The sequence below is a fragment of the Agelaius phoeniceus genome, chromosome 1 (assembly GCF_051311805.1).
Source record: "Agelaius phoeniceus isolate bAgePho1 chromosome 1, bAgePho1.hap1, whole genome shotgun sequence".
Lineage (NCBI taxonomy): Eukaryota > Metazoa > Chordata > Aves > Passeriformes > Icteridae > Agelaius > Agelaius phoeniceus.
The window spans coordinates 140263749-140288680 of NC_135265.1; the positions used below are offsets into that span (position 1 = coordinate 140263749).

Below are 24932 nucleotides of genomic sequence, written 5' to 3' on the forward strand. Positions count from 1 at the left end.
TAGCCGAATATGAAGAGATTGAATTCCTACTCTTTAAGCACAGCTGCCAGGCAGATTTTTATTATATATATCAATTCAGTGTGTATTTTGTCACCTCTCAAAACACACTGCTGTAAAAGGTGCTCTCAGAAACATTGTTGATGTTGAGCACTGTTATACTGAGCACTGCTACATCTACCCCTGGGCTATGTAGCCAGTCATTTTGTCATAGAAGACAATCAAGTTGATCAAATATGACTCAACTTTGGTAAATTTGTGTATGTGCTCTTATTTCCAGTTCATGCTTTACTAGAGCACATGTTCTTTCCAGAGATCAATGTAAGATTCCTAGCATCTCCTTGCCCTTTTTAAAAGTTCATGTAATGTTAGCCTTTCTATGATCAGTCAGAACATCTCATTATAGTTTTTCATAGATGATACCCATCTTGCACAGACTCAGGGAGATTTTTCAGCAGCCTTTGGTGAAAGCTATCTGGCCATCTGGCCTAGAATACAGCTGCTTCCTTCTTCCTGTTGTTTCCAAGTATTGGCTGTCCCTCTTCTTTGCAAATTATGTTGGTACATACAGATACCTGGGAGCACATCTGCTGTAGAAATTGATGCAGAAAAGGCATTTCGTGCTTCTGCCTCTTCCATACTGGATTTCAGCACCACAAGATTGCTTCATCCATTTACAAATGAACCCACATTGTATATGAATTTGCTTTTGTGACTAATATACCCAAAGAAGCATTTTTGCTTTACCAGTGTGCCTTACTAGTCTTAGCTTTAGCTAGAGTCTCATTCAAAAGTCTAATTTAGTCACCCAGGGACTACTAAATTAGTAGATCCAGTTCAGAAAGTTCATTAATCTTAAATGACCAGAAGATGTGCTATAAATGATTCCTGTATTCTAAAGATTTTCTCTGAGCATTAACTTTTCATCACTTTCAGTGTTAGCATACTGAATTCAATGGTCATTGACTGCATCCACAAACAAATTTTTAAATGAATATGTTCTGATTCTGAAATTTTATGAGATTTTCATTCTATCCTTGATATTTTTTTCTTTTTTTGGTGATGTATATCTATATTGTATACCACAATGAACAGCTTCATAATTATATCATGCTTCAGTTCTCTTGATATTTTCAAAGCAGAAATAGTCTACTTTTAGGGGGCTTCATCTTGTAAGCAGTTTGGACCAAATGTAAGTCAGGACATCAAACTGTCCTTATTTTTTCACACTATTTTTGGTCATTTGTTCCCATAATCTGTTTTCGGACTACTCTACCAGTTTTATCTAAAATAATACCTGCCCACAGTTCAGAGGTTCCCCTAAAACCAGCTTCCACAATCTGATTTTCTCACTACACAATTTTTAGTTCTCTACCATACCAGAAGGCTGAGATCAGATCTCTCACATGTCCTCCTACAGTACCTCTGGATATGTAATAGATGTCATCAATTTTATCCTATCAAGGTTCTGTCTTTGTCCTATAACACAATCCTTCCATCACCTGAGATCCTGTCAAAGAAAAAGAAAATAGAAAATAAAAACTTAAAATGCTACTGAAATTGTTGCTATGTCACACACCACACAAACCCTCATCAAACTCTTGGCCTATCTTTTATTTCATTTTGTTTTAGAGCTAATAATTTTTTCTTGGTAATTTGCATGTCCTTTTTGAATCTTCATCATATTCACCTCATGGGCCTCATGCACCTGCCAATGGAGGGAAGTGACACTTTACCCTTTTGTACTCAAGTAATCAAACTGCTTTTAGAGAAAGATGAATTTCTACCTGAATAACTCTAGCTCACATATTAAAGGTATTGGAAAAATAATACTGTCATCAGAAACAAGAAGAATCTCTCCTTTGACCAATGTGTGGATCATTCACTCAAGAGTTGGACTCCATGATCCTTGTGGATACCTTCCAACTCAGAATATTCCATGATTCTGTGATTCTCTGATACTAGAAAATTTGGGAAGAGTTGAAAGAATTTCCATTTTTAAGAGTGTATAGATAGATAAGGGTAGCAAAATATTAAAAAACGGTAATCTTGACTTTGCTTTTAAGTTCCTGAGAGACACATTTTCTTAACATTTTCTTGACAAGCTCTCTATTATTGTCTTTTTTTAGTTGATCTTCTCAGGAACTAATCTCCTGCTCTTCCATTTTCTTTCTTAGACTGGTACTTTATCATCTGCTTATCTAATTGCCCTTAGTAAGTCTCACTCACACGGCATATATGTCACAGATTTTGTAAGTTATCCAGTCGCACTCTGAGTCCAGTCATATGCTTATAGTCATATACTATTAAATATCAGTTTAATATCAAAACTAATTTGGACAAGTAAAGTGGACTTCATAATGTGAATATTATTTATACTTTTGTACATTATAGAAATAATTATCACGCTCGTACAGTCTTCATAATTATTCAGACCTCTGGGATTTTTGCCTGTTACAGTTGGTTTTTTTAACCAAGAGTTTAATTTTATTTGTAAATGGTGTATTTTTATGCTCGGCATTTCCTCTTTAAATCAGTCCATGGATAGTTAAAGGAAATATATTACCATGTTACTTTTCTTAAAATGTTCATTTTTTTTTCCTAATAAAAAAGACCCTCAGATTTTCTCAACATGACTTTGTGAAGCAGATGATTATGAAAATCTAATCTTAAGAAGGATATTCTTGTCTTCCCAATTGCTACCTTTTGAACTTTCCTAACCATATAGTCCCTGTAGCAGCTGTACATAATTTTTAGAATTATAGACAATCTTTGTGTTTCATAGTTTTGAAATATCCTCCAGCTCTATGATCTGCCTGGTGGGTCTTTTTCCTCAGTCACCTATAAAAGCCTTTTATCCTTACATTGCAAGGGCCTTTACATTATGTTTACTTTCTTTTTTTCAGTTTTTCAATTTTATATCTTCATTTTTGGTGGATTCTGCAGCTTTTCTTTATCCTATTCTTTCACAAATATTCTTACTCAAACAGGAACTGTTTTGGAACTGTTTATAGAGCTGTTACCCACTGTTAAATCCTCCTTTTCTGAGATATCTGTTCAGGTGACTGTATCATCTTTCATGTCCTCATTTTCTTAGTATCTGTGTCTCTGTAAGGCCCAGGTACTTCCCAGATTTCATCAACTATTTTGTGCTAACACCGTTCTTTTTCACATATCTAACATTTCTAACTCCCTTAAGTTAATTCTTGTTCTGATAAGTATCAATCTTCTTTAGTAGCTTTTTTCATCATAGATTAATAGATTACCTGAAAAAAGTTATTCTCTGGATTGTGTGCTCAGCCTTTTTATTTTTCTCTCTACCTTTGTGAATTGAAGAATTGCAACACTAAAATGGCCATCCGTCCATCCATCCATCCATCCATCCATCCATCCATGCATCCATGCATCCAGGGTCAGATAACTACATGGCTTACAGTGTTATACAGGAAGGCTGCTATACCAAGCTCTTGGGGAGTTACTGCACATTTAATCTTAAAATACCCAGAGAACTGCATTCAGAGTGTAGCCAAGATCCTGTAAGTCATTTGTGTGTATAAAGCATTTTACACTTTGCAGCCGTGACAGACAAGCCTTTAAAAACAGCAGGCTGAAATTATGAAGTTTGATGTACTGATATCAGAGATAGGCCTGATGTATTGGCTATTTTCAGCTATAATCAGGATTTGAAACCATAATGATATTTAAAGGAAAAGACTTATCTCAAGAATATACATTTATGTATTGATTTATTCAACTTTTCCAGACTGAACAGCCCTTTTCCCTCTTCCCACCTAGCCCCAATTCTCCTCTCAGAAAAACTTAACAACAATAAAAGCAAACAAAACCAACCAACAAAAACAAACAAAAACCCAACTCAACAAACAAACAACAAAACAAAACAAACAACCAAAACATTTTTCTGGACTTCTTGTTTTGTCCTGAGCTGTTTCCAGCACCAGATGTCAGCTTAATATGAGAAAGTATAAAACCTTTTCAAGCCAGCATTATAACTTTATAAATTATCACAGCTAAACACCTCCAAATATGTTTTTAGAACTCTTATATTTTCTTCCATTAATTTGAGAAACATATGCTGGTTAAATGAGCAAATCCTTACATTCTAGTAACTTTCATTTCTTGCAACTTATCTAGTAGATGTTACATTCAAAATCTTGTTACTGGCAAGAGTATAGAGACCACTGTATGAAATTAAGACGTCACTGCAAGCTTAATTAAAATCTTAACCTACTAAACAAAATATAAAACAATGCTATAACTAGTATTCTTACAATAATACAAATTAATATAGTATACTTTTATTAATAATATACTACTTTTTAAATACAAGAAACATTATTAATATCTAGCCCTTTTTCTCTGGTATTATGCTCCACCTTCATATGCCCTCCAGCTCAAAAGCTCTAGATTTCCTCAAGAACAATCAGGAGTGGAAGATCTTCACAGCATATTATTTATATCCTGATGTCTTCACTGGGAGAAATAAAATGTTTATAATAGGAATTTCTCTTTCAGTCTTGCAGTTGACCTTTTGCCTTTTCTTATAGGTGATTCCCTTATATTGCTTTCCCATTCTTTTCTAGCTTCAATTAACATAACTACTTTTAGTTACACAATGTCTAGATTTGTCAAATTTTTACTGTATGGAGGTCTGAAGTTAGGTCAGAAAATAGTCACCTGACCTCCAAATTACTGTTAAAAGACGTAAACCAGCTCCAGCCAAAGTAGGCCCAGGGAGGGCTGAACGGTGTGCACTATCAGGCTAGTACATAACCTTCAGCATTTTACTATTGAAAGCAGAAATTTCTGGATTACATATTAGTATTGTTTGTAAAGACCATCATATCTAAAGGAATGGGAACAATGGACTGCTATCTATTTGTTAAAAAATGCTTCTTTTTCTGTCATTGTTTGATTTTAGCTTGGGAGCAACAGTACAGTTCTCCTGTGATGAAGATTATGTGCTACAAGGTTCCAAAAGTATCACCTGTCAGAGGATAGCTGAAGTTTTTGCTGCATGGAGTGATCATAGGCCTGTGTGTAAAGGTAAACAGAAATTCTTACTCTCACAGTCATTCTTCCATTTGTCATCTATCCATTGTTTGATCGCCAATCCTATTAAATTTTTTGTAAGTACCTGCAATTTTAATCCTAGTGTCCCCACTCTCTTAATAAAAAAAGATTCTCCTATGCTGTTTTGTTTAACATGAACTTTGTATTTCAGCATGCTTGCTTCAGCAGGCAACTTACATTATAAATTTTCCTTCATGAAGAGCTGACACAAACCTATCACACCCTAATTATTAGAATTTATCAAGATGGATATCAAAATTGCAGTGACTTAATATAAAACCAGTAATTCATGAAGCTTCCTCATTACACATTTTATAAGCAGATAAGAAATTCTTGAGTTTATAGTAGGTAAGTAGTGGAGTAGCAAGTCTACACCTGGTTTTGACCCCAAGCAAATGGATAAAGGGCAAAAAATTCAGTGAAAGAAGAAAAGCACAAAAGAATTTTGCTGAAAATATTTGATGACCTAATACAGCAGCAAGTGGTATGATGAATGCCTGAATCCTGGAATGAAAGTGTCAGTGTGTAGGTACAGATCAGATATTAATATATAATGAAAATATTAATGTGCACAAATACACAGAAATTGTCCTAATCACAACAGGGTTTTTTTCCTGGATTTCAAACTTAAAGTACTGGAAACAAGTATCTGTTAGGAATATTTTAAATCAGTATAAATAATAGACATTGTGTGTCAAAGACACAGATTTCATTCCACTGTAAACAACATGGTTCCTTTGAGACCTTCACTATGAGGCTACACCAAGAAAAGACAGCAAACAGAGCTCATAATTCTTCTGCAGCACACAGGCAAAGGAGCTGTGCTTTACATCCCAACTCTGCCCCAAAGGATGGACTCACATGTTCAGATGGAGCAGCAAATTTTCTAGAACACTCACTGTTTTTCCTCTCCTGACTTACTTCCCACATACAAGCTGCAAGAAGTCATACAATTTCTTATTAAATATATAGACAAAAATGCTTGGCATTAGTGTTACTTGTGATCCTAATGTCTTCAGCAACTGATCCTAAATGAGGAGCCTTCCTCTCACCTCTGTACCCTCTACTTCTTTCCAAGCATCTGGTGTGACTTTGAACACACTCATCAGCAGAGTACTGCTTCTCTGAGGGTGGTGCAAAAGTGACATTCTTTCTAGAGAGTAATGTGAGTGAAGGAACAAGCCTTCATCCAACAGCAGCTGAATCCTGTGTTCAGTATTGATCAAATACATATGCTTTGTGGAAGTGCAATGCAACTCTCGGATTATTTCTCTTATCTAAGTGTCAATTTGTTTTATTCAATTATGCAAGACAGTCTGTCAGAATATAGTGGAAGAAATAGTTCTTTAGCTTTTGCAGTTTATGTGGTGTCATAATAATCACTGGAGAAATAGGATAGGCTCATGTTTAGTTGAGGTTGCTTGTCTGTTTTACATCTTCATACAGGAAAAGTTAACCAGTAGGGCATTCAGCTAAGATCTGAATATCAAGAAAAGAACAATAAAAGTGTTATTGACTTCAACAGAATAGGAATTTAGTGCCTTGAAAGTGTCACTTGAAAGCACAAAGGACACAGTTTATATCCTTTGTATTATTCATGAAAGAGATGCAAGCTATGTAAATAAGAATATTTTTTTTACTGACATGCTATTGTGAATAACCATACAGACTTTGAATTGAAAATAAATACCCTTTGTAATCTTTAGAAATAGATAACACTGTTTTGTGTTAGTTTAACTTTTACAAGATTCATTTAAATTTTTCAGTGCTTTGGCCATTGATTCAATGGGTTGTACAGGGGTTATAGAAGAAAAAAATGCTGACATGCCATACACCAACACATATGCCAGTGATAAAAAACCCACCTATGCACAGTGATAAAGGTTTCTACTATTTAAATTTGTCTTTCAAGACATTAGCGAAGGTGGAATAAGTTAGTCTTTGAAGAATTTTAAAAATAAATAGGGCAGATTCTGTTACTGTATTTACTGTTTTTCCTCAAAATACTTTCAACATTTTTTAAGATTATAAGTTTAGGCACAAGAGATCTATTTTATTTTGTCAGAATAGTTAAACATGAATGTTCTATTCTAAGAGGTGGTTCTGTTTTTGTTCAGTGGTATTTTAATTCCTCATACCTTGATTAGAGTAAGTTAGAGATCAGTTTATGAACCTGCTACATGTGTTTTCTATGTGAATTAAAAGGTGGACTTTCTTTTTGCAGTCAAAACTTGTGGATCCAATCTTCAGGGGCCTGGAGGCACTTTCACATCACCCAATTTTCCATTTCAATATGACAGCAATGCTCAATGTGTGTGGGTCATCACAGCTATCAATACCAATAAGGTAAGTTTAATATTCTGGCTTTTCTTGAAAAAAAAACCCAAAACAAACAAATCCCTCCCTCCACCTCCACCCCCCCCAACCCTAAACCAACCCAACAAAAGCACACATAGACCACAACACTCTTCACTAATACGATTTATCTCTACAGTCCAGGTTTTGTACTAGGTGCATTTCAGATATTTTTAAGAAATGTCTAACACCAGATGAGTATGGACAGATGTTAAAAACTCTTGTTTCCCCTAAGATAGTTTTAGTTTTTGTATGCCAAGTAGATATTCTCATGTTTTTTATGTCATTCTCTAACTTAATTCCCAGAAGCAACTATCCAATGGTATGAGGCAATTTCATGGGCCCACTAGTATTGTGTTATAAGTGGAAGAGCTACTTTGTGTATGTTTATATCATGTTTGGCCTTTGACTGTGGGAAAAATCACTGAAGTTCTTGAATTCACTTTCCCTTCGTGAGGAACTGTTTTGAAGATGTTTATTCTATTGTCTGAACCATTGTATAAAATCCCATGTGCTTTATACCTACGCTTTAAAGCAAAAGTACTGAGAGTTCTGATAATGTCAAATGAGTCAAAGTAGAGCAATTAAGCTAAGTTATGACACCAGTTGTCTTTAATCTCAAGAACTAAACACCTGGCAGCAATGGCTATATTCTCTTTGCAGGTGTATCATTTTGTGTGAACTGAGTGTAATGGACTTGTTTAGATGTAATAAAACATAAATTACCTGTGCAGCTCAGGAATGTTTTATAAAAGACTATCATCATCTGTGTTTTCTGGTACAAGGATATATTTTACCTCTAAATTTTGTTTTATATTGCCATCTGCATCACACTCCATTAACTGCTAGACAGGCCTATAAGGCCCATTCCTTTGCACCTGAATTCATCAGGACTCAGTGAAAACCTGACTATTTTCAAAATTTCAAAAACCATTTAGCTACACTGGTGTATTTTTCACTCTAATTTTACAAAGTCCTGTGTGGAAGCCATCTTTATGTTCCATTTCAGTAAAAGAAAAAAGGATATTTATACACCTGATTAGAATTTGATAATCAAAATTATAAATGTGTTTAGTGAGGAGGTCATTTGTTTGTTTGATCCTTGTTCCAGGGACTACTAATCAAATTTATCCAATTTACAGGTCATAAAAAAAGTGTGAAGAGTTCTTGAAAAATTATTCAGTCTCTGTTCCACAGATAGGCAAAAAGTTCAAAAGTAATATTTAAGATTTCTCATCCCAAAGAATTTTCCTATTTTTATTTCTTTAATTAAAAACTATTTGTGAGCACGATGAAATCTGTATACGTCTAGAATTTCTGAAAGTTTTGTCAAATGTGCCAGCTGAATTCAGTATCATACCATTTGAGGAAATGAAACACAGCTACCAGACTTTGTGCAAGTTCTCTAAATGGACTGAAAATCTTCAAGGAGCAGTTGAATGAACTTAAGACCCATTAGGCCATACTTTGCATATGGCCTAATGGGTCTTAAGTTCATTCAACTTTTGCATAAAATGGTTTCCTTTCTTAAATGCACCAAGGGCATGTCTACATAAAAAAAAAAGAAAAGCCAAATAAGATTTTTGCTTCTACCATTGGTAGAAGCAAACCCCTGAGCTCATAAACTGGTACATATTTACTGGAAAGTCACAGGTGACTGCAGCTTTAAGATGTTAATGACTTGGTGATTGTTAAGGATTACACTCTGCTGGTGATATTCATGTCTTAATGAATATTCCTTCTTCCTCCCTGCCAATTCACAAGATGGTGACACAGTGTTAGTTCAAAACCTCAGAACTTTGTTTTTACCAAAACTATTTTTATGGGAATATTTAAAAACATTATTACTCAGTATTATTTTCCTTTGAAATTTACACTTTCTGCATTTATAGAACTGCAAAAAATTAACTGAATAAATGCTTTGTCTCTGGTTGTCAGTGTGGTTGAGAGAGTTACAGAATGATTGAGATTGGAATGAATCTCTGGAAATCTTGTAGTCGAACTCCACTGCTCAAGCAGAGCTGCCTAGAAGCAGCTGCCCAGACTTGAATATCTCAGAAGATGGTGTCCCCATAATCCCTCTGGGCAACCAGAGCTAGAGCTTGCTCACCCCACAGGGGAAACTGTTTCCTGATTTTCAGAAAGAATCTCCTGTGTTTTAGTCTGTCCCCATTGCCTCCGGTCCTGTCACTGGTCACCACTGGAAAGAGTTTAGTTTAATCTTCTTTGCATCCTCCCATCAGGAGTTTATAGACATTGAGATTCAGTGATCCTCTTCTTCTTTAGTGTAAGAAGGCTAGGCTGTCTCAACCTTACATGAAAGAAGTTCCAATCCCTTAATCTTTTTAGTGCCCCTTCACTGCACTTACTCTATTAGCTTCTTGTTTTGCTTGTACTGGGCAGGTGCAATTGTTTTCCTTTCTCTCAAAACACTTGAAAAAAACCCAAGTTATTCCACATATAAAAATTCCAATTCTAATGAAAATAAAATTGGCCCTCTCTTTAGACAGAGATCATTCCTGCTATAGTTCAAATAAAATGTGCTTAAGCTTTATTCTACACTGATTTTTTTTTCATGAAACTGTAAATACTGCAAAATAGCATATGATCATATGAAAACTGTCCTAGTACCTGAACAGTTCCATATTCTTATATGGAACACCATATAAGAATACACACAGTTTCAATATTTGGGGATGAATCAGAGCTCCGATATTTAACCTCTGCTGGCTCAGTAAAATACTTCAGTATATGTATGCTTCAGTCTGATTTCATTTACAAAGCAGAGTTTCAGTAGCATGGATGGCTGTAGGAGTGACTTCTCTAGGAAGAGATCAGAAGTGGCCCCCATATCAGACTGAGACAGTTCCAGCTGACTCCAAGACAGACCCACTGCAGGACACAATCAGGCAAGCTGGTGGCATCTCTCTGATAATTTATTTGAGTAAGGGCAAAAAAAAGGCGTACAACAGCAGCTAAAGGAGGTGAATGAGAATACTCAAGAGAAATAATCCCACAGAAACTACAAGCAGAGCAGGAATGGAAGAAGGCACTCCATGTGCTGGATCAGGGATTCCCCTGGAATCTCTGTAGAGTGCCATTGATGCAGGTTGTCCCCCACAGCTCACAGAGGTCCATGGTGGAGCAGAGATCCACCTGTGGTGTGTGCAGGACATGTGCCTGAAGAGGTGGGTGTGCCTGAAGGAAGCTGCGACCCCATGGAAAACCCAAGGTGGATCAGGTTTCTGACAGGACCTGTGACCCCGTGGGAGGAGCACACTGAAACAGATTTTGAAGAACTGCAGCCTTGTGGGAGAGACCCATGTTGGAGAAGGGTGTGAAGAACTATTTCCTGTGGGAGGCCTCTAACTTTGGAGCAGGGAAAGAGCATGAGGAGGAAGGAGCAGCATGGATGAAGTGTTACAAACTGACTGCAGCCCCCACTTCACATTCCCCTTTGCCACTTTGGGAGAGAGGAGGGGGCAGAAGAGTCAGGAACAAAAAACTGAATTTGAGCCCATGAAGAAATGGGTTGGGATGATGGTGGGTTTATATTTGTTCTTATTTGTCACTTTCCTACTCCAATTTTAATTGTCAGTAAATAAAACAAGTTTTCCCTAGATTGAGTGTTTTGCCCATGACACTAATTACTGAGCAATCTCCCTGTCCTTATCTTGACCCATGGGCTTTTTCATCCAGTTTTTTCATTCTGTGCTGCTGAGGGGTAGTGATGGAGTGACTTGGTGAGCATCTGACAGCCAGCCAAAGCTAAATTAGCACACCTTGCATATTTATCTGTCCTCTCAAATATTTAAATACTCTGAAGATATAGTGTGAAAACAATAATTAACAACAGGTCACTTATTTAAAATGAGATATGAACATTTAGATAAAGCCATAACAAGGAACACCTGTTTGTTGGTGGTACATTAGTATTAGACCAGTAATAGGAATACAAAGAAGTAATGTTAGGTTAAGCAAGTAATTTTATTTCAAAGTATAAGTTGGACACTGTTTCTGAACTTCTGTAATATACTACTGAAATTACTGCACTTGGAGTTAGATTCATCATGGGCACATTGTAGTGCTAGGAGCTATATTATAATAGCTACAGTATTACCCAAAAAATACTGTTCTTTGCATGGTATTGGTTGGACTAATAGCTCTTTGATATTGCAATGAAATGTAGACACAGAGGAAATACGGAGTTTTTAAATGAAGGAACAGATAAAAGGTTTACAATGTTATCTGGAACAATATTCAGATATGTTTATAGTTTTCAGAAAAGGTGTCTAGCACTGATTAGAAGAACATTAACTTGTTGAGATTAAAAGAAAAAGAGATCTTTTCACAAATTAGATCAATTTCTTTTTATGATGTATTGAGGAACTTGCATGTATAAAGTCTTTGCTTATATAATCAGTGATTTAACATGTTTAGTTTTGATTCATGCTAAAATTGCCTTCCTGTTCTGAACACAATATTGCTGGTCCCGTATAACTGCTAGAAGCCATACAAATTGGGAGGAAAAAATGGGTAAAACAAATATTAACCATGTTATGAAGTAGAATTATAGTGGAGAATTTGTATCGTAATTGTAGTGAAGGATCCAGGGGTGGATTTTTCGTAATTTTTCCTTTCATTCTGTGTTGTGAAAATGTATTTTTGGATTTGATGTAGGAAACTTTTTTCTTCTGTTTAATTTAGTCAGGATTTTTTGGTTCTGAGTGAAGATTTTATATTGAATGTGGATTTTAATGATGTTTTGTGCCTTGAAGTCAAAAACCTCATTGATGTATAAATGAAGATTTGTCATTAAGAGATTTTTATAGTGACTACAACAAATAATGTGATGGTATTCATTATTAAATGACAATATTTACAATATTCTACATCACAGCTGTGAGAACCAGGATGACTTCATCATCCTGGTACTTCAGGGCTGCTACTTGTTGCATAATTTGCAGCAAAATAGCTCAGAAACAGAGAATCTTTTAAGGGAGAATGCAATAGATGAAAGACCCTGAAAGGCTCTTTAACTCTAGTGTAAATGGCTTTATGCAAGACTAAATCTAGATAATTTTCTCCCAAGCTGATTTCAGAAATATGTTTGAAAACAGCACCATATAGTTGAATGAAATGTTTCCCCAGTCAATTATCTGCCTCCTTAGCTTTGTCCTGCATTATAGTTGGTTTCTTGCCTCATACAGTTAATTAGATATACTGTTCATACCCAAACCTTGTTGACAGTGGAGTAGGGCCAACTAAAACCCTCAAACATGGCAAGACATGACAGTGAGTTCACTATTGAAAAGTAGAATAAAAATTATTTGTGAAAGTCATGTAGATGGAGTCAAAATTAAAACTCATTGATGAAAGTGCACTGACACATCTGATGTTATCAGTGAGATCCCCATATTTTCATTGTTCTTGTGCATGTTTTCTGCATTCTTATTCTTATATTAAGATCCTGTTCTCTGGAGCTGATCTGTTTAAGAGAAAACAACTAATTTTTCAATGATTAATATTGTGATTAGAATATTTATAATTATGATGTACAAAGCTCTTAATAATCATTCAGTGGAGAAAGAAGTATGGGCAATTGATACATAACTTTGCAACAGTGAAATATCTATGGCTGCCTGTATGGTATCACATCAACATATTCTTCAAACCTTCTCGATGCCTTGTACCTTGTTTTGTTGCCCTCTTAGGAGGGAAGGTTGAAATTCTCTAATTCTCTGTAAAGATCAGTAGCTGCACATGTAAGTCTTTTCCTGTTTTCCCATTTCTGGGTTGTCCTAATATGTTTTCCATATAGCATTTTATATACACCAATGAAGTGATTGTTGCCACTTTTATCCATGGCTACACTGGAATCAACAAAAGTTTTGTTCATGAAAAATAGCAAAGCTTTAATTACAGGGATCTACCTGAAAGAACATTAAGGAAAATCATATCTTTCTGTGGAACTCTGAAGAAGCAACAAAATTTAAACTTTACTCGTCTTCAGCTGTGCTGCACATATTATTAATCCTTGGCTCCCTTGAAAAAATTATTGTGAATATCCGAAACAGAAATGAGAAGAAGAGTTTGTCAGTTTGGACTCCATTTCATCACATCTCTCACATTTAGTAAGGGAAATTATACCTGAATATCTTTTGGGATACTGTATAAACTCATCAGTTAGGTTCTGGACCATGCTATGTATTGCCAGTAATTTATTCTGACATTAGGTAATGGGATAATTTTATGTTTACATTTTGAGTAGTAAATCTTTGTATTTTCAAGCTTTAATTCCCATCTCTTCCCCAATGCATTTTTTGTACTTCTTTTCTCCTAAAAAATTAAAACCTATTTTCCTTTCATTGTTTTATACAAAAAAAAAAAAAAAAAAAGAAAGGACTACAAAATGATGAATTTTAAATTTAATGCCAGGCTAAAATACTAGTGAAATGTGAATTAGTGCTAAAGTTAACCAGAGAAAAATACCAGTGAAATCTGAATTAGAGCTAAAGTTAACGAGAGTTCAAGTCTTATGGATTATACTTGCTGATTTTTTTCTAATCCAGAGTGGCAGAAACACTGTGGAAAATGTCAGTGCTAGAATGGCAGACTTTCTGACAGATCTCAACCACATTCACACCACATATCATTCATCATCAAGAAGGAGAAAACTAAGCAAAAGGGGTCCTTTAAAAAAAAAAATCAAGCATTTTTTTTTAGAATTGTAAGAAGAAATTAAATATGGTGAGCTAACTGCTAAATTTAAATGGAGCAGAAAACTAGGTCCTGGTTCTGTTAGTTTTATATGACAGGAATTTTTTAAAAAAAACTTACCTGTATGTTATCTTTTGTCATCACCATATTCTATCTTGAATGTAGTTCAATCATAAAAATCTCCTTACTGCTTGCATAAATACATTCTTTAAAATGTATTCTTTAGAATATGGGTTTTTGAAATCTTGAAAATTTTCACATTGTTATCCTTTTATCTATCGAATTTTGAAATAATTTTGAAATTAAGAATGACATGCTTGAGAGCTGGGAGATAGCTGACTTTTGGTTTTGGCTTTAGGGTTTTTATAATTATATTTTCTAAGTTTTTTTAGTTTTTTGAAGTTTTTTTTTTTTCATTTGGTTTGTTGGGTTTTTATGTGGATGTCAGTTGTCTTTTAGGAAATTTATAATCTGAGTTTTATTGAAATAGCAGAGCTTACTGAAAATTTACAACATCTGTTTCCAATTGCTGTAGTCCTTTACTTTCCAAGAAACTGTTTGAATAATTCAAAGTATCTGGGAAATTCCTCACATGACATTTTCTGCAAGTCTGGAGAATTATACTGAGGGAATATATTGCAATTATAACTGAAATAATATTAAATATGGTTGTCATTTAATCACTTGGTATTAAAATAGTCTTTTTTTAAAATATGTTTTTACATTCAATTCTTCCCTTCCTCCCTTCCTAATGTCCTTAAGTTGCTGTTTTCTTCCTGCAAGAAAAATGAATCTTTCAATTTATGAGCTTTTTTGCTTTTAGACCAAGCCAAAAATAAGCAAAAAAATATTCAGTAAAGCACTGAGTATTTACATTTAATTTTCCACAGCTGTGTTATTTTGTTAACCATGTCAAAACTGTCAGTGAAACATTTCCTAAGCTTGCTGTTAAGCCTAAACCCAGTTGCCATCCATATTTAATCAGGTTAACAGCATAAATTTGAAGCAGACAGGGAGCTTCAGCATGAATTCAAAGATCCATTTCATGAAGTTTCTTTTGGTCAGGTCTGTTGGAACAAAGCACACTGCACCTCTTTTTTACAAGCAAATGCCTCCAACTTGGCTTTTCCTAAGCCTAGTGTGAAGCTGTACTGTGGGTGTTACAGTCAGTGAAATGATTAAAAAAGTATGAACATACTCAACTCGCTCTAAACTTATATTTTACACATAATTGTGTTCTTCATCCATTCAGATTAAAAAGGCTGCTCTTGTATTTATCTATATTAGATAATGCATTTTTATCTTATATGAAACTAAAAAGTGTAAATATATTTTGGTTCTGTTCAGAACACAATAAATTTTTTTGTGTTGGCTACACTATTCTTCCATATTGTTTGTGTACATTTTGATCCAGTTAAAATATCTAAGTCACATATATACTACAGTTAAAAAATCTTGGAAATATATGTGGACAGAGGGGAGATTCTCTCAGCAGAATAAGAGCACAGTAGGGAATCCAGCTATTCCTATGCCAGGAAGCAAACAGGTTTGGCTATGAGGGAACATGCTAAGTTGTTAAAAAAGAGAATTTGGAGTCAGGAAGTCTGTGCAGTTGTAGAGGGATAAATGACTTGTTGTTTCATCTGGAAATTTTGCTATAGGTCTTCATTATGAAAGGAGGAGAGGTTTATTATCTTAATTATTGTAAACTTTTTTCCTGCTATGTCTGTGACTATAGGACTGATGTTTCACACTCTGAAAATATGAGCATAGGGAATGGGTGAGATTGTGCTTATTGCAATAGCTACAACATAAGTAATTATTTCTCTTTGAGCCATTAACAATATTAGATTTTAGCTGTTGCCTGTATTTACTATACCTGGAGCTATTAACTCCACCCTTTGATAAAACTTTATGTAAAATTAAATGTCAAATTTGACTTTTAGTTCTGTTTGACTTTCTACAAGTTCCTAAATTTGGTCTCAGTTATGTCTCACACCAATTCTAAATGCAAACATTTTTCTTACTTTTACTTATCATGAATATCCACACCCAAACTAGAACTTTTAAAAAGATATATGTATATGACTAAGAGACTTTGATAGCAAATTTCCAGTGCTTGCACTGTGAGCATTTGAGATATTTTGGTCTTTTTTGTTTGATGAATTTTTGGCACAGAACTTGTCGCTTTTCTCCATGGTTGAGTTCACTTGGTTGCTCTTGTGAGTGATCTTTACAGGAAATTGTTCTGCTCAATATATACCTTTTTTTGTCATATTAGACTGGGAAATAGAGCTGCTAGTAGTTTGTTCGGTTGTTTTTCTGTTTTCTATGATGGGACTCCTTCAAAGGCTCATGGTTACCATTCTATGGTGTGATAATCTTGGCTGTCAGATGCTCACCAGACTGATCTGTAATGCTCCCTCCTCAACAGGACAGAGGCAGAGAATATGAAGAAAAAGCTCACAGATAAAGATAAGGACAGGAAGATCACTCACTAGTTACTCTCATATGCAAAGCAAACTCAGCTTGGAGAAATTAATAAAATTAACGGACAATTAAATCAGAATAAAATGGTTAAAATAAGAAGAAATCTTAATCAGCACCTTCATCTCACCCTGCAGTACCTCTGCTCCCAAAATCTTTCCTTGTAAATATAATACACATTTGGAGTGGAACCTGAAGACTTGTTCTGGGACTTAAGTCACAGTATGATTCCCATTTTTCCATCCCTTTCAGGATGTGTGGCTGCCCACCAGGTAAGGCTGACATCAGTTAGTGACCTCTCTTCTTTCTTTTGGAACAGATGGCTTACCCTCTGTGGGAATAAAAAGTGCAGATTTCTATGCTGGGTGCAAGGATATCCTTCTGAGTAACTACAGAGAGGAAGAACCAAAGCAGGGACAAGTAAATTTGAAGTCCTCAGGCCCTTCCTATGATTCCAATTATTTTACTATTTGAGAATAATAATTTTTTTCTTTTTGTAAACTCTGACACTGAGCTTATTTTTTGAGAGAAAGATGAGTGTGATTTTTTCATTGTGGTTTTATAAATTAGTTGATTTTCCTGCTTATACCTATTACTGTCTCCTTATTAATGGTCCAGGCTAGTCATACATCCTTTCAGGCTGTCTAGAGCATCTTTATCTCCCTTTATCTCCATAGCTGTGACAGTAAAAAGAAAAAAAAATAAATTCTGCAAAGCAGCTTTCCAGCTGGATGGACCCCACTATGTATTGGTATGTGGGAATCTCCTGCCCAGACACTTGACTTTACTCTTCCCTTTGTTGAACTTCGTCTTAATGGTCCATTTTTCCAGCCTGTTGTTGTCCCTCTTCATGGCAGCATGACCCTCTGGCCTATTAACTGCTCATCCCTTCTCACTTGCTGTGGCAGTCTGCCCCATCATCTAGGTATGCCCATCATAGAGACAACCTATAAAGATGTTAAAGAAGACTTGTCCCAATATTGACCCCTGAGATACAGCATGAGTTATTGGCCCCTAACAAGACTTTGTATCACTGATAACTATCCTCTTGGCCCAGACTTTCATCCGGTTTTCAATCCACCTTGCTGTCTGTTAAGCCCACACATCAAAGGCTTGTCTGTTAATATCTTGACAATGCCAAAGGCCTACCTGAAGCCCAGGTGGAAAATATCCACTTCTTTTCTTTTGGCCACCAGGCAAGTCATTTAATTGTAGAAGTCTATCAAAGTTTGTCAAGTATGACTTCCCCTTGGTAAAGCCATGCTGACTACTCCTGATGATTTTCTTGTCCTTAATTTTCCAGGATTAGCTACTCCATGGTAGCATTAATATTAAAAAAAATTATACCTAGTATAAACAATTTAGATAAAATTATGTCTAAGTCTTATATGGTTGATTCAATATATTTTCCTTCTGAAACTATTCTTCTATGATCAAATGTATGATAACAGAATTATTTTGATTGAAGGACCTGTGATTCTATGGAAAATTATGGTGATAAAGCTGATCATCAGACAGTGATATTTCCTTGGCTTGTACCATCAGATATAAATGCCCATTATTTACTTACTGGGAAGTATTCAGAGATCCTCAGCACAAAAGCAATTAACCATCCTGAGGGCATATGAGGACACAGATACAAACAGGATGTGTTTTCTTCTCCTTGCCTAATTTCACTTCTACAAGTGACAAAGGCAACCAGACATCATTAAGAGTCTTTAGGTAGTTTTTTTTTCTTGCTAGGGTAATAATGAAAAATCGAGAAAAAAGGTATCTTGTGAATATTTTTCAGTGACGTGGATTTCTTATGTTTTGTTCTCATAACATGTAACTGCAAAAGAACCAATTAAACTATTGCTATGTTACACAACAGTCTTAGATATGTTACATTCTTGGAAGGATGTTTTAATTAATATTTATTCCTTAATATTATCTAATATATAGTTCATTTAAGCTGTGTCTTATCTTCATACTTAACTACATTTGTAAGAAGAAAACAATCATTACATCTAAAGAAATGTCATCATTATTTTACTGGTAGAATGTCCCATTTTATGGAGGGAAAATGTTACTATACATCTGAAAATACTTTTAGAGTTATATTTGCATTGGAAGACTCAGGATAAGAGATGCACAAGTACCTTCAACTTTGTGTCTTTATTCTTCCTGTTCAGAAGCAGTTCTGAGAAACTTATACTTGCCTCTGTTACACACCATTCTGCTTTGGATGGTTTGAAATTTTTAAAAGTTGAGTACTTCACCTGGAACACTACCTTCCTTGGAAAATCTTCAGGGAGGTAATTTCATCAGGAACTAGGTACACATATTGAACAACTGTCTGGAAAATCTGTTGTCTGGAACAGATCCTTCTGAGCATGCTCTCTCTGAAAAACTCTAGGAAGTTCTCAAAGTAGTCATTAACTATTCAATAAAACCTTTTTGCATTTTTCTTCTGAGCTGGTGTTTTGCCCTAGGAGTGGGTTCTAAAGGATATATTCCAAGGCACAAAGAAGGTACACCTACAGAAATGTGTTAGAAATTAGATCTCTGCTCCCAATGATTCCTTTGGAAAACTTCTTACAAAATAATTGGAGACCAGAGTACATAGTTACAATTTTCAGAAAATTATTTTTCAGATAGGACTTTACTTTTTCTCTGTAGAGACTGGATAATACTTATTAGTTTCACTGTCTCTTATTACTATTTCTGTCTAGGTTTATAACTTCAATTTAAATCAGGCATTAAAACTTGCTTATTGTTTTTGGGTTTATAAGTAGCAAGAGCAGCCCAGGATGTAGAGAGACTTTTGCCTTCTATTTAGCTACTTTTTAATTTTTTTTTTTTTTTAGGCAATTGTGCACAGGTCAGCATATTTTATTTTGAATAAAAATCCAAAACAAAACAAAAAAAGGTACAGGTTTTTTATAAAGTGTGTTTATGGAGGAAGAGGAAATGCAAAATTCCTTTTTCCTCATAGTAGTATATAGGGATGTATTTAATAATATCCTCTGGAACACAATTCAAGATATTATTAGCCTATATCAGAACAATTGTAGCAGTCTGATACCTGCTGAATTTATCACAAATGCTGTTATAAAGGCAAATAACTTGTAGGGACTACTGAGTATCTCTTTCTAAAAAAAAGAAAATATGGTAATTAATATATTGCTTAATTTTAAGATATTCTTCTTAGTTCTGAAGCCATACAGATACATATCTGATATCATTAGTTGACTGATTATGTGTGAAATGTTAGCTCAAGACTGGTGGAAAACTGTATGAGATGATATCTTTGAAATTTTCTTCTTCTGCTCTCCAGAACCAACTTTTGGTAGTATAATCCTATTATTGAGAATCTTACAGCTCAGACATATCATTAGCGAATATTTTTGTTCATAATATTGTTCCCTGATGTTATACCTTGTTATTTGAAAATATTTTGTGGTCCCTCATTTTTTCTATTCAGCTTTGAAAGAGACTGTGGGGCAGTGGATAAATGCAATAAATGCATAAATATATTATAGCATGATCAATGTTTGTATACATCAATAAAACCCATGGATCCTATTTCATTCATATTAATGCTTTAATCTTGCTCTGGGAAATTGGTAAAATAGGCTTTACTAGAATGTATAGATCAAGAAAAAGACTTGTCCCTGTGCTTCTGATTGCTATGCATCTACTAACCAGATCAATAGCACACTTTAATAATGCTAGTCTGATTTAAAAATATGTAGAATAAAGCAATAAATCATCACAGTTTTCCCTGAAGTGTTTATTCTTATGAAAAACAGACTAAAAATTAAAATAATTCCTAAGATTTTACTCTAATAATAAAGCAATTCAAGGATCCTACCCAACTTTGGTTTGCCATTTATAGATTTTTCAGAAAAATTAACAAAGACACGGTTAGATAACTGGTAAAACAAGACTTTTTAGAAAGTTTATTAAAATGTTTTAAGTTATTTACTCATCTTACCCAAATTTCACTTTTTATTTTGAAAGGTTCCATCACAATCAACTTTAAATGTTGATATAATCAAAAAACCTATTCAATATTCTAAAGGGAATAGTCAATATTATGAGCACTGCAAGTCTAACTGACTTTGAATGTGATCTAACTAAAGCTGACATTGTAAAACAAGGACTCTGAAAACAAAGCCTTAAGACTACTTATTTTCTTGCTCGTTGGCATATTTGGAAGGATTTAAAGAACATTTTGTATTGTACATTGTGTGTGTACTTTGCATGTCAAAGGATGAATTTCCAAGAAGTATCCAGGGTTTATTTTTACAGTCGGAACATGTAAAGGCTTGTACAGTACATGTGTAGTAAATTAGTTTCCTGATGGATATTGACAGCTCTGCTGTTTCTATATGTTACTTTTGCTCAATTTGTGCAAATTCCCTTAAAACTAAATATCTTCAATATCAGCTGACAAGCACATTTGTTAAATAAATGGCAAGTTTACTTTACCAATTCCAAAATTTGTGCTGTGAATCATGTGAGGTTATGTTAAACCTAAGTTTGAAATACAGCTCATTTACCTTTTAATGACCTGGAGTTATGAAATACTTCATTGATACTATAGACTGTTTAGAGTAGGCCTTAGCAACTGGTTTTAACCCTCTTCCAGCAGGGGTATGCATGGTGAACAAAATTATTTACTGTCTCAAGGAATAATATTTTACTTTCTACTGTACATAAAATATGATTCTATTTGGTGACTGCTGTTTCTAATTTTAATTTACTAGTGTCAATTTTGCACAAAGATGAAGCATTTTCTAATTTTCAGTTGAAACAAACTTTAAAGAAGAAATCTAGGTAATAGACTCACAAGAATAAGATTATCAAATGTTAATATTTCAAATTACTTATAGTCAGTTCCTACAACATATTTTTTTTACATTCTAACATTTTTGAAGTCATTAATGACATCATTGCTTCTTATAGTCTTAAAAATGTGACTGTTTCACAGAATATTATACAAGACAGAAGTAGACTAAGCTATGCACATGTGGCTTTATAGAACTACAGTTTTCGATGTCCTACCTATCCCATTGTCATAGTTTTAGGTGAGTTAGAAAGAGAGTGAGACAAAAGCTTGAAATTAAACATCCTTCTCTGAAAAACATTAATGGAGAAAAAAATTATAAACTTTTTAAATGTACACCTCTTTTGATTAAAAATAAAGCTCTCTTTTCATGGAAAAAGAAAATTATTTTCTTATCATAGAAAATAAATTCAGATTGTAGAAAAGTGAGAGATTATATCAGAGCAGCCAGATTAGAACCAAGTCATCAATAATTTGGATATTCACTACAGATGAATGGAAAGATTGAAGCTGAAGCCTAGTGCAAAGGTTGAAGCTGAAGCCTATGATTTGAACAATAAAATCAGTTTTGATTATTTTTCCATGTTCCACAATATTCTTCAATGAGAAAGATATTTTTCAGAGTTTTCTTACTTTTTTATTTGTAGGCATTGTTAAAAAAGAATGACAAAGATCTTACTTTTCTGCAGTGAAATAAAGAAAACATTTTTTGTCATTACTAATTAAAAAACCCCATACCTTGAAACTTATATTTTCCTTAACCTCTATCTTCTCCTCTGATGAAATATGCATCAAAAGGGATAATGTTGATTGTGCTAAAGAAAATCTCTTTTAGCTTTCTGACACAACTTATGAAGACAAGTACTTCCATTGCAAAGGAACAGATGTTTTGTATCAATTTGGTAATACTCAACTAATATAAAATACCTAGAAGGATATTAATTTAAAAAAATATTACCATTGCATTCACAAAAAAAAAAAATTGAAAAATAATGAAATTATATTTCTTCATGTTTTTAATGGAAAACAGGATTAAGATTTCTGATCATGAATTAGTTACACAATTTTTATACTATCTTCCTCTTCTTATTATTATGCAAATAGTATTGATAGTTTTGCTGCAATATTATTTAAAAATGTATTTTACTGTTTGTAAGTGAAATATGCTTTCAAGTTGTATTCAATACTAACATTATTTGCCCATGTTTTATTGTGGAGTCTTCTGTTCTGATGTAGCTGCACATCTAGTTGCACATAATTTAAAAGTGGACCAAAAATAACAGCTTTTTTTTTTTGTTAGTTTTGGGATTTTTGGTTTTGGTTGGTTGTTTTTTTAAGTTCTGAGTGAAATATGTGTCAGCCTTAAATGTAGTTATGGATTTCAGTTTAAATTCTTATGTCTCGTGTTACAAATTTTGTGGCTAGAGCAGCACAAAATATCCAGAATATTTTTTCCAACTAAGAAGATTAAGAAGATTTATGTGTAGTTTTCTCCTCTTTACTCAATTAGAGCAAATCAGCTGCTTGCCTATGCAATTTTCCACATGCTTTCCATCTGCACCCTCTTAACTCTCTGTACTTGACTGCAGTTCCTGGGGTATGGCACACATATACGTACACATGTACATGCACACACAGGCATTTATTTATGTAAATGTGCCAAACTGGCTGTTCTTCAGTGTACTTATATCACCACTTAGACCTGTAAAGGAAAGTGTTTCTCCTCCCTTTGGAACAAATTGCAGTTCTTGGAACATACGTCAGTTTCCAGCTTGCCCGTACTGGCTTTTGCTCATAGAAACACGTCCTCCTTCAATTACCAGAACCCCAGTGTAACAAAGGAACAGGAGCTTTCAAGGACATGATAATAATCCATCAGAATGGCATCCACATCTTTAAACACAAATGCTCTCAGTTCTCAATTATAACTGTAATAAAAGATTATTTATTACAGTATTAAAATTCCTACATATAAGTATTCTGTCATTTTTATCCATATGAAATTTTGAGGAAATAAAGACAGAGTTACCATGATTAATACATGGGTGGAAACATGGTTCTTTTCTCTTCTCTTCTCTTCTCTTCTCTTCTCTTCTCTTCTCTTCTCTTCTCTTCTCATTGTGCTGAAATTTTTATCCTTCAGCAGAAATATGCATAGATTATATTAAATATAATAATATAAATATTAAAAATGGCCATGATTCTGATAGTTGTATTTTGCTCAGCTTCATGAATTAAGAGAATTGCTTTTACCTTTCATACCTCTTTATCTTACTTGGGCCAGATTATACATGTCAGGAGTAAATGATATTCTTCACCTTCACTGCATTTACTTAATGATGTACAATTATTCAGTTGGTATTTGAAGACAGTGGTACTGCACATAAGGCAATTAGTTTTTTTGCCCTTTGAGTATACACTAATCAAAATGTAATGTGATTACCCACAACTGTAATAAACATGTAACAACTACATAAATAAGTGAAATCATGGTGCTTTGAGGAGGTCAGCAGAGTGATGATACCTAAAGGGTTATTATAATTCACATTTCATGAATCAAAACCTAGGGGTTAATTACACTAATTTATTGTGAAATATGCTTAACTTACATGCAATTATTAATTGGAATATCACTTTTTTTTACACTGCTGAAAAGCTTAATTTGCAGACTCATCTCTCAAGTACCTTTATGTCTAAAATATACTTACTTATTTTATTTTGTAGGTTATTCAGATAAATTTTGAAGAATTTGATCTGGAGATTGGCTATGACACACTGACAATTGGTGATGGAGGAGAAGTGGGTGATCCTAAAACTGTACTTCAAGTGTAAGTCTTTTGCATTTACAGTTTGTGTACATTGAAGAATGTCATTAATGTGTTTTAATGAGACTAAATAATTATTTGAATCAGATAAATCTGAACAAAAACTAAGTGAGCTTCTAAAATTATAAAGGTGACAGTGTAAATATATTGCTATATGTTTACTGTTCTGAAGTCAGAAAGAGATGACCTAGACATCACAAAAGAAAAAGATGAACTCAAATCAGAAGTTTGAAAGGCATGGTGTGGAAACTTACATTTAGATATGTAAATTTTAGGAAGTATTGTTCTCCCTTTTGTGTGTGCTCAAATTAAAAGTGTACAAGAACATAATTGAAAATAGATATATGGATAATTTGTGCACAAATTTTACAGTCCTCTAGCAAGGTTAGCATGACAAAAGATGTACTATAGTGTCTTGACCTTAATTTGCTTAGTGACTATTACAGATAACTCAGAAGAGCAAGTTAACATAGTGAAGAAAATTACTACAGAGAAAGGCTGAATAGGGTGTTACCTAAACCACATTTTGCAAACCAGCATTGAGTATTGAATAGATTTTTATCATTCGTGGACATTTTTTCTAGAATGTGTGAGCCCAGATATATAGATATATAATATTCTTA

At 34.1% G+C, this 24932-nt stretch overlaps 1 protein-coding gene across 3 annotated transcripts in view; it reads left to right on the forward strand.

Annotated features, from left to right (window-relative positions):
* Window positions 1–24932, forward strand: part of CSMD3 (CUB and Sushi multiple domains 3) — a 594913-nt gene that overhangs the window by 260947 nt on the left and 309034 nt on the right. For all 3 annotated transcript variants that reach the window (XM_077188509.1, XM_077188511.1, XM_077188512.1), the window contains 3 exons: window positions 4937–5061; window positions 7313–7434; window positions 24209–24312. In XM_077188509.1, the coding sequence (XP_077044624.1) occupies window positions 4937–5061; window positions 7313–7434; window positions 24209–24312 (351 nt within the window). The remainder of the gene's footprint in view (window positions 1–4936; window positions 5062–7312; window positions 7435–24208; window positions 24313–24932) is intronic.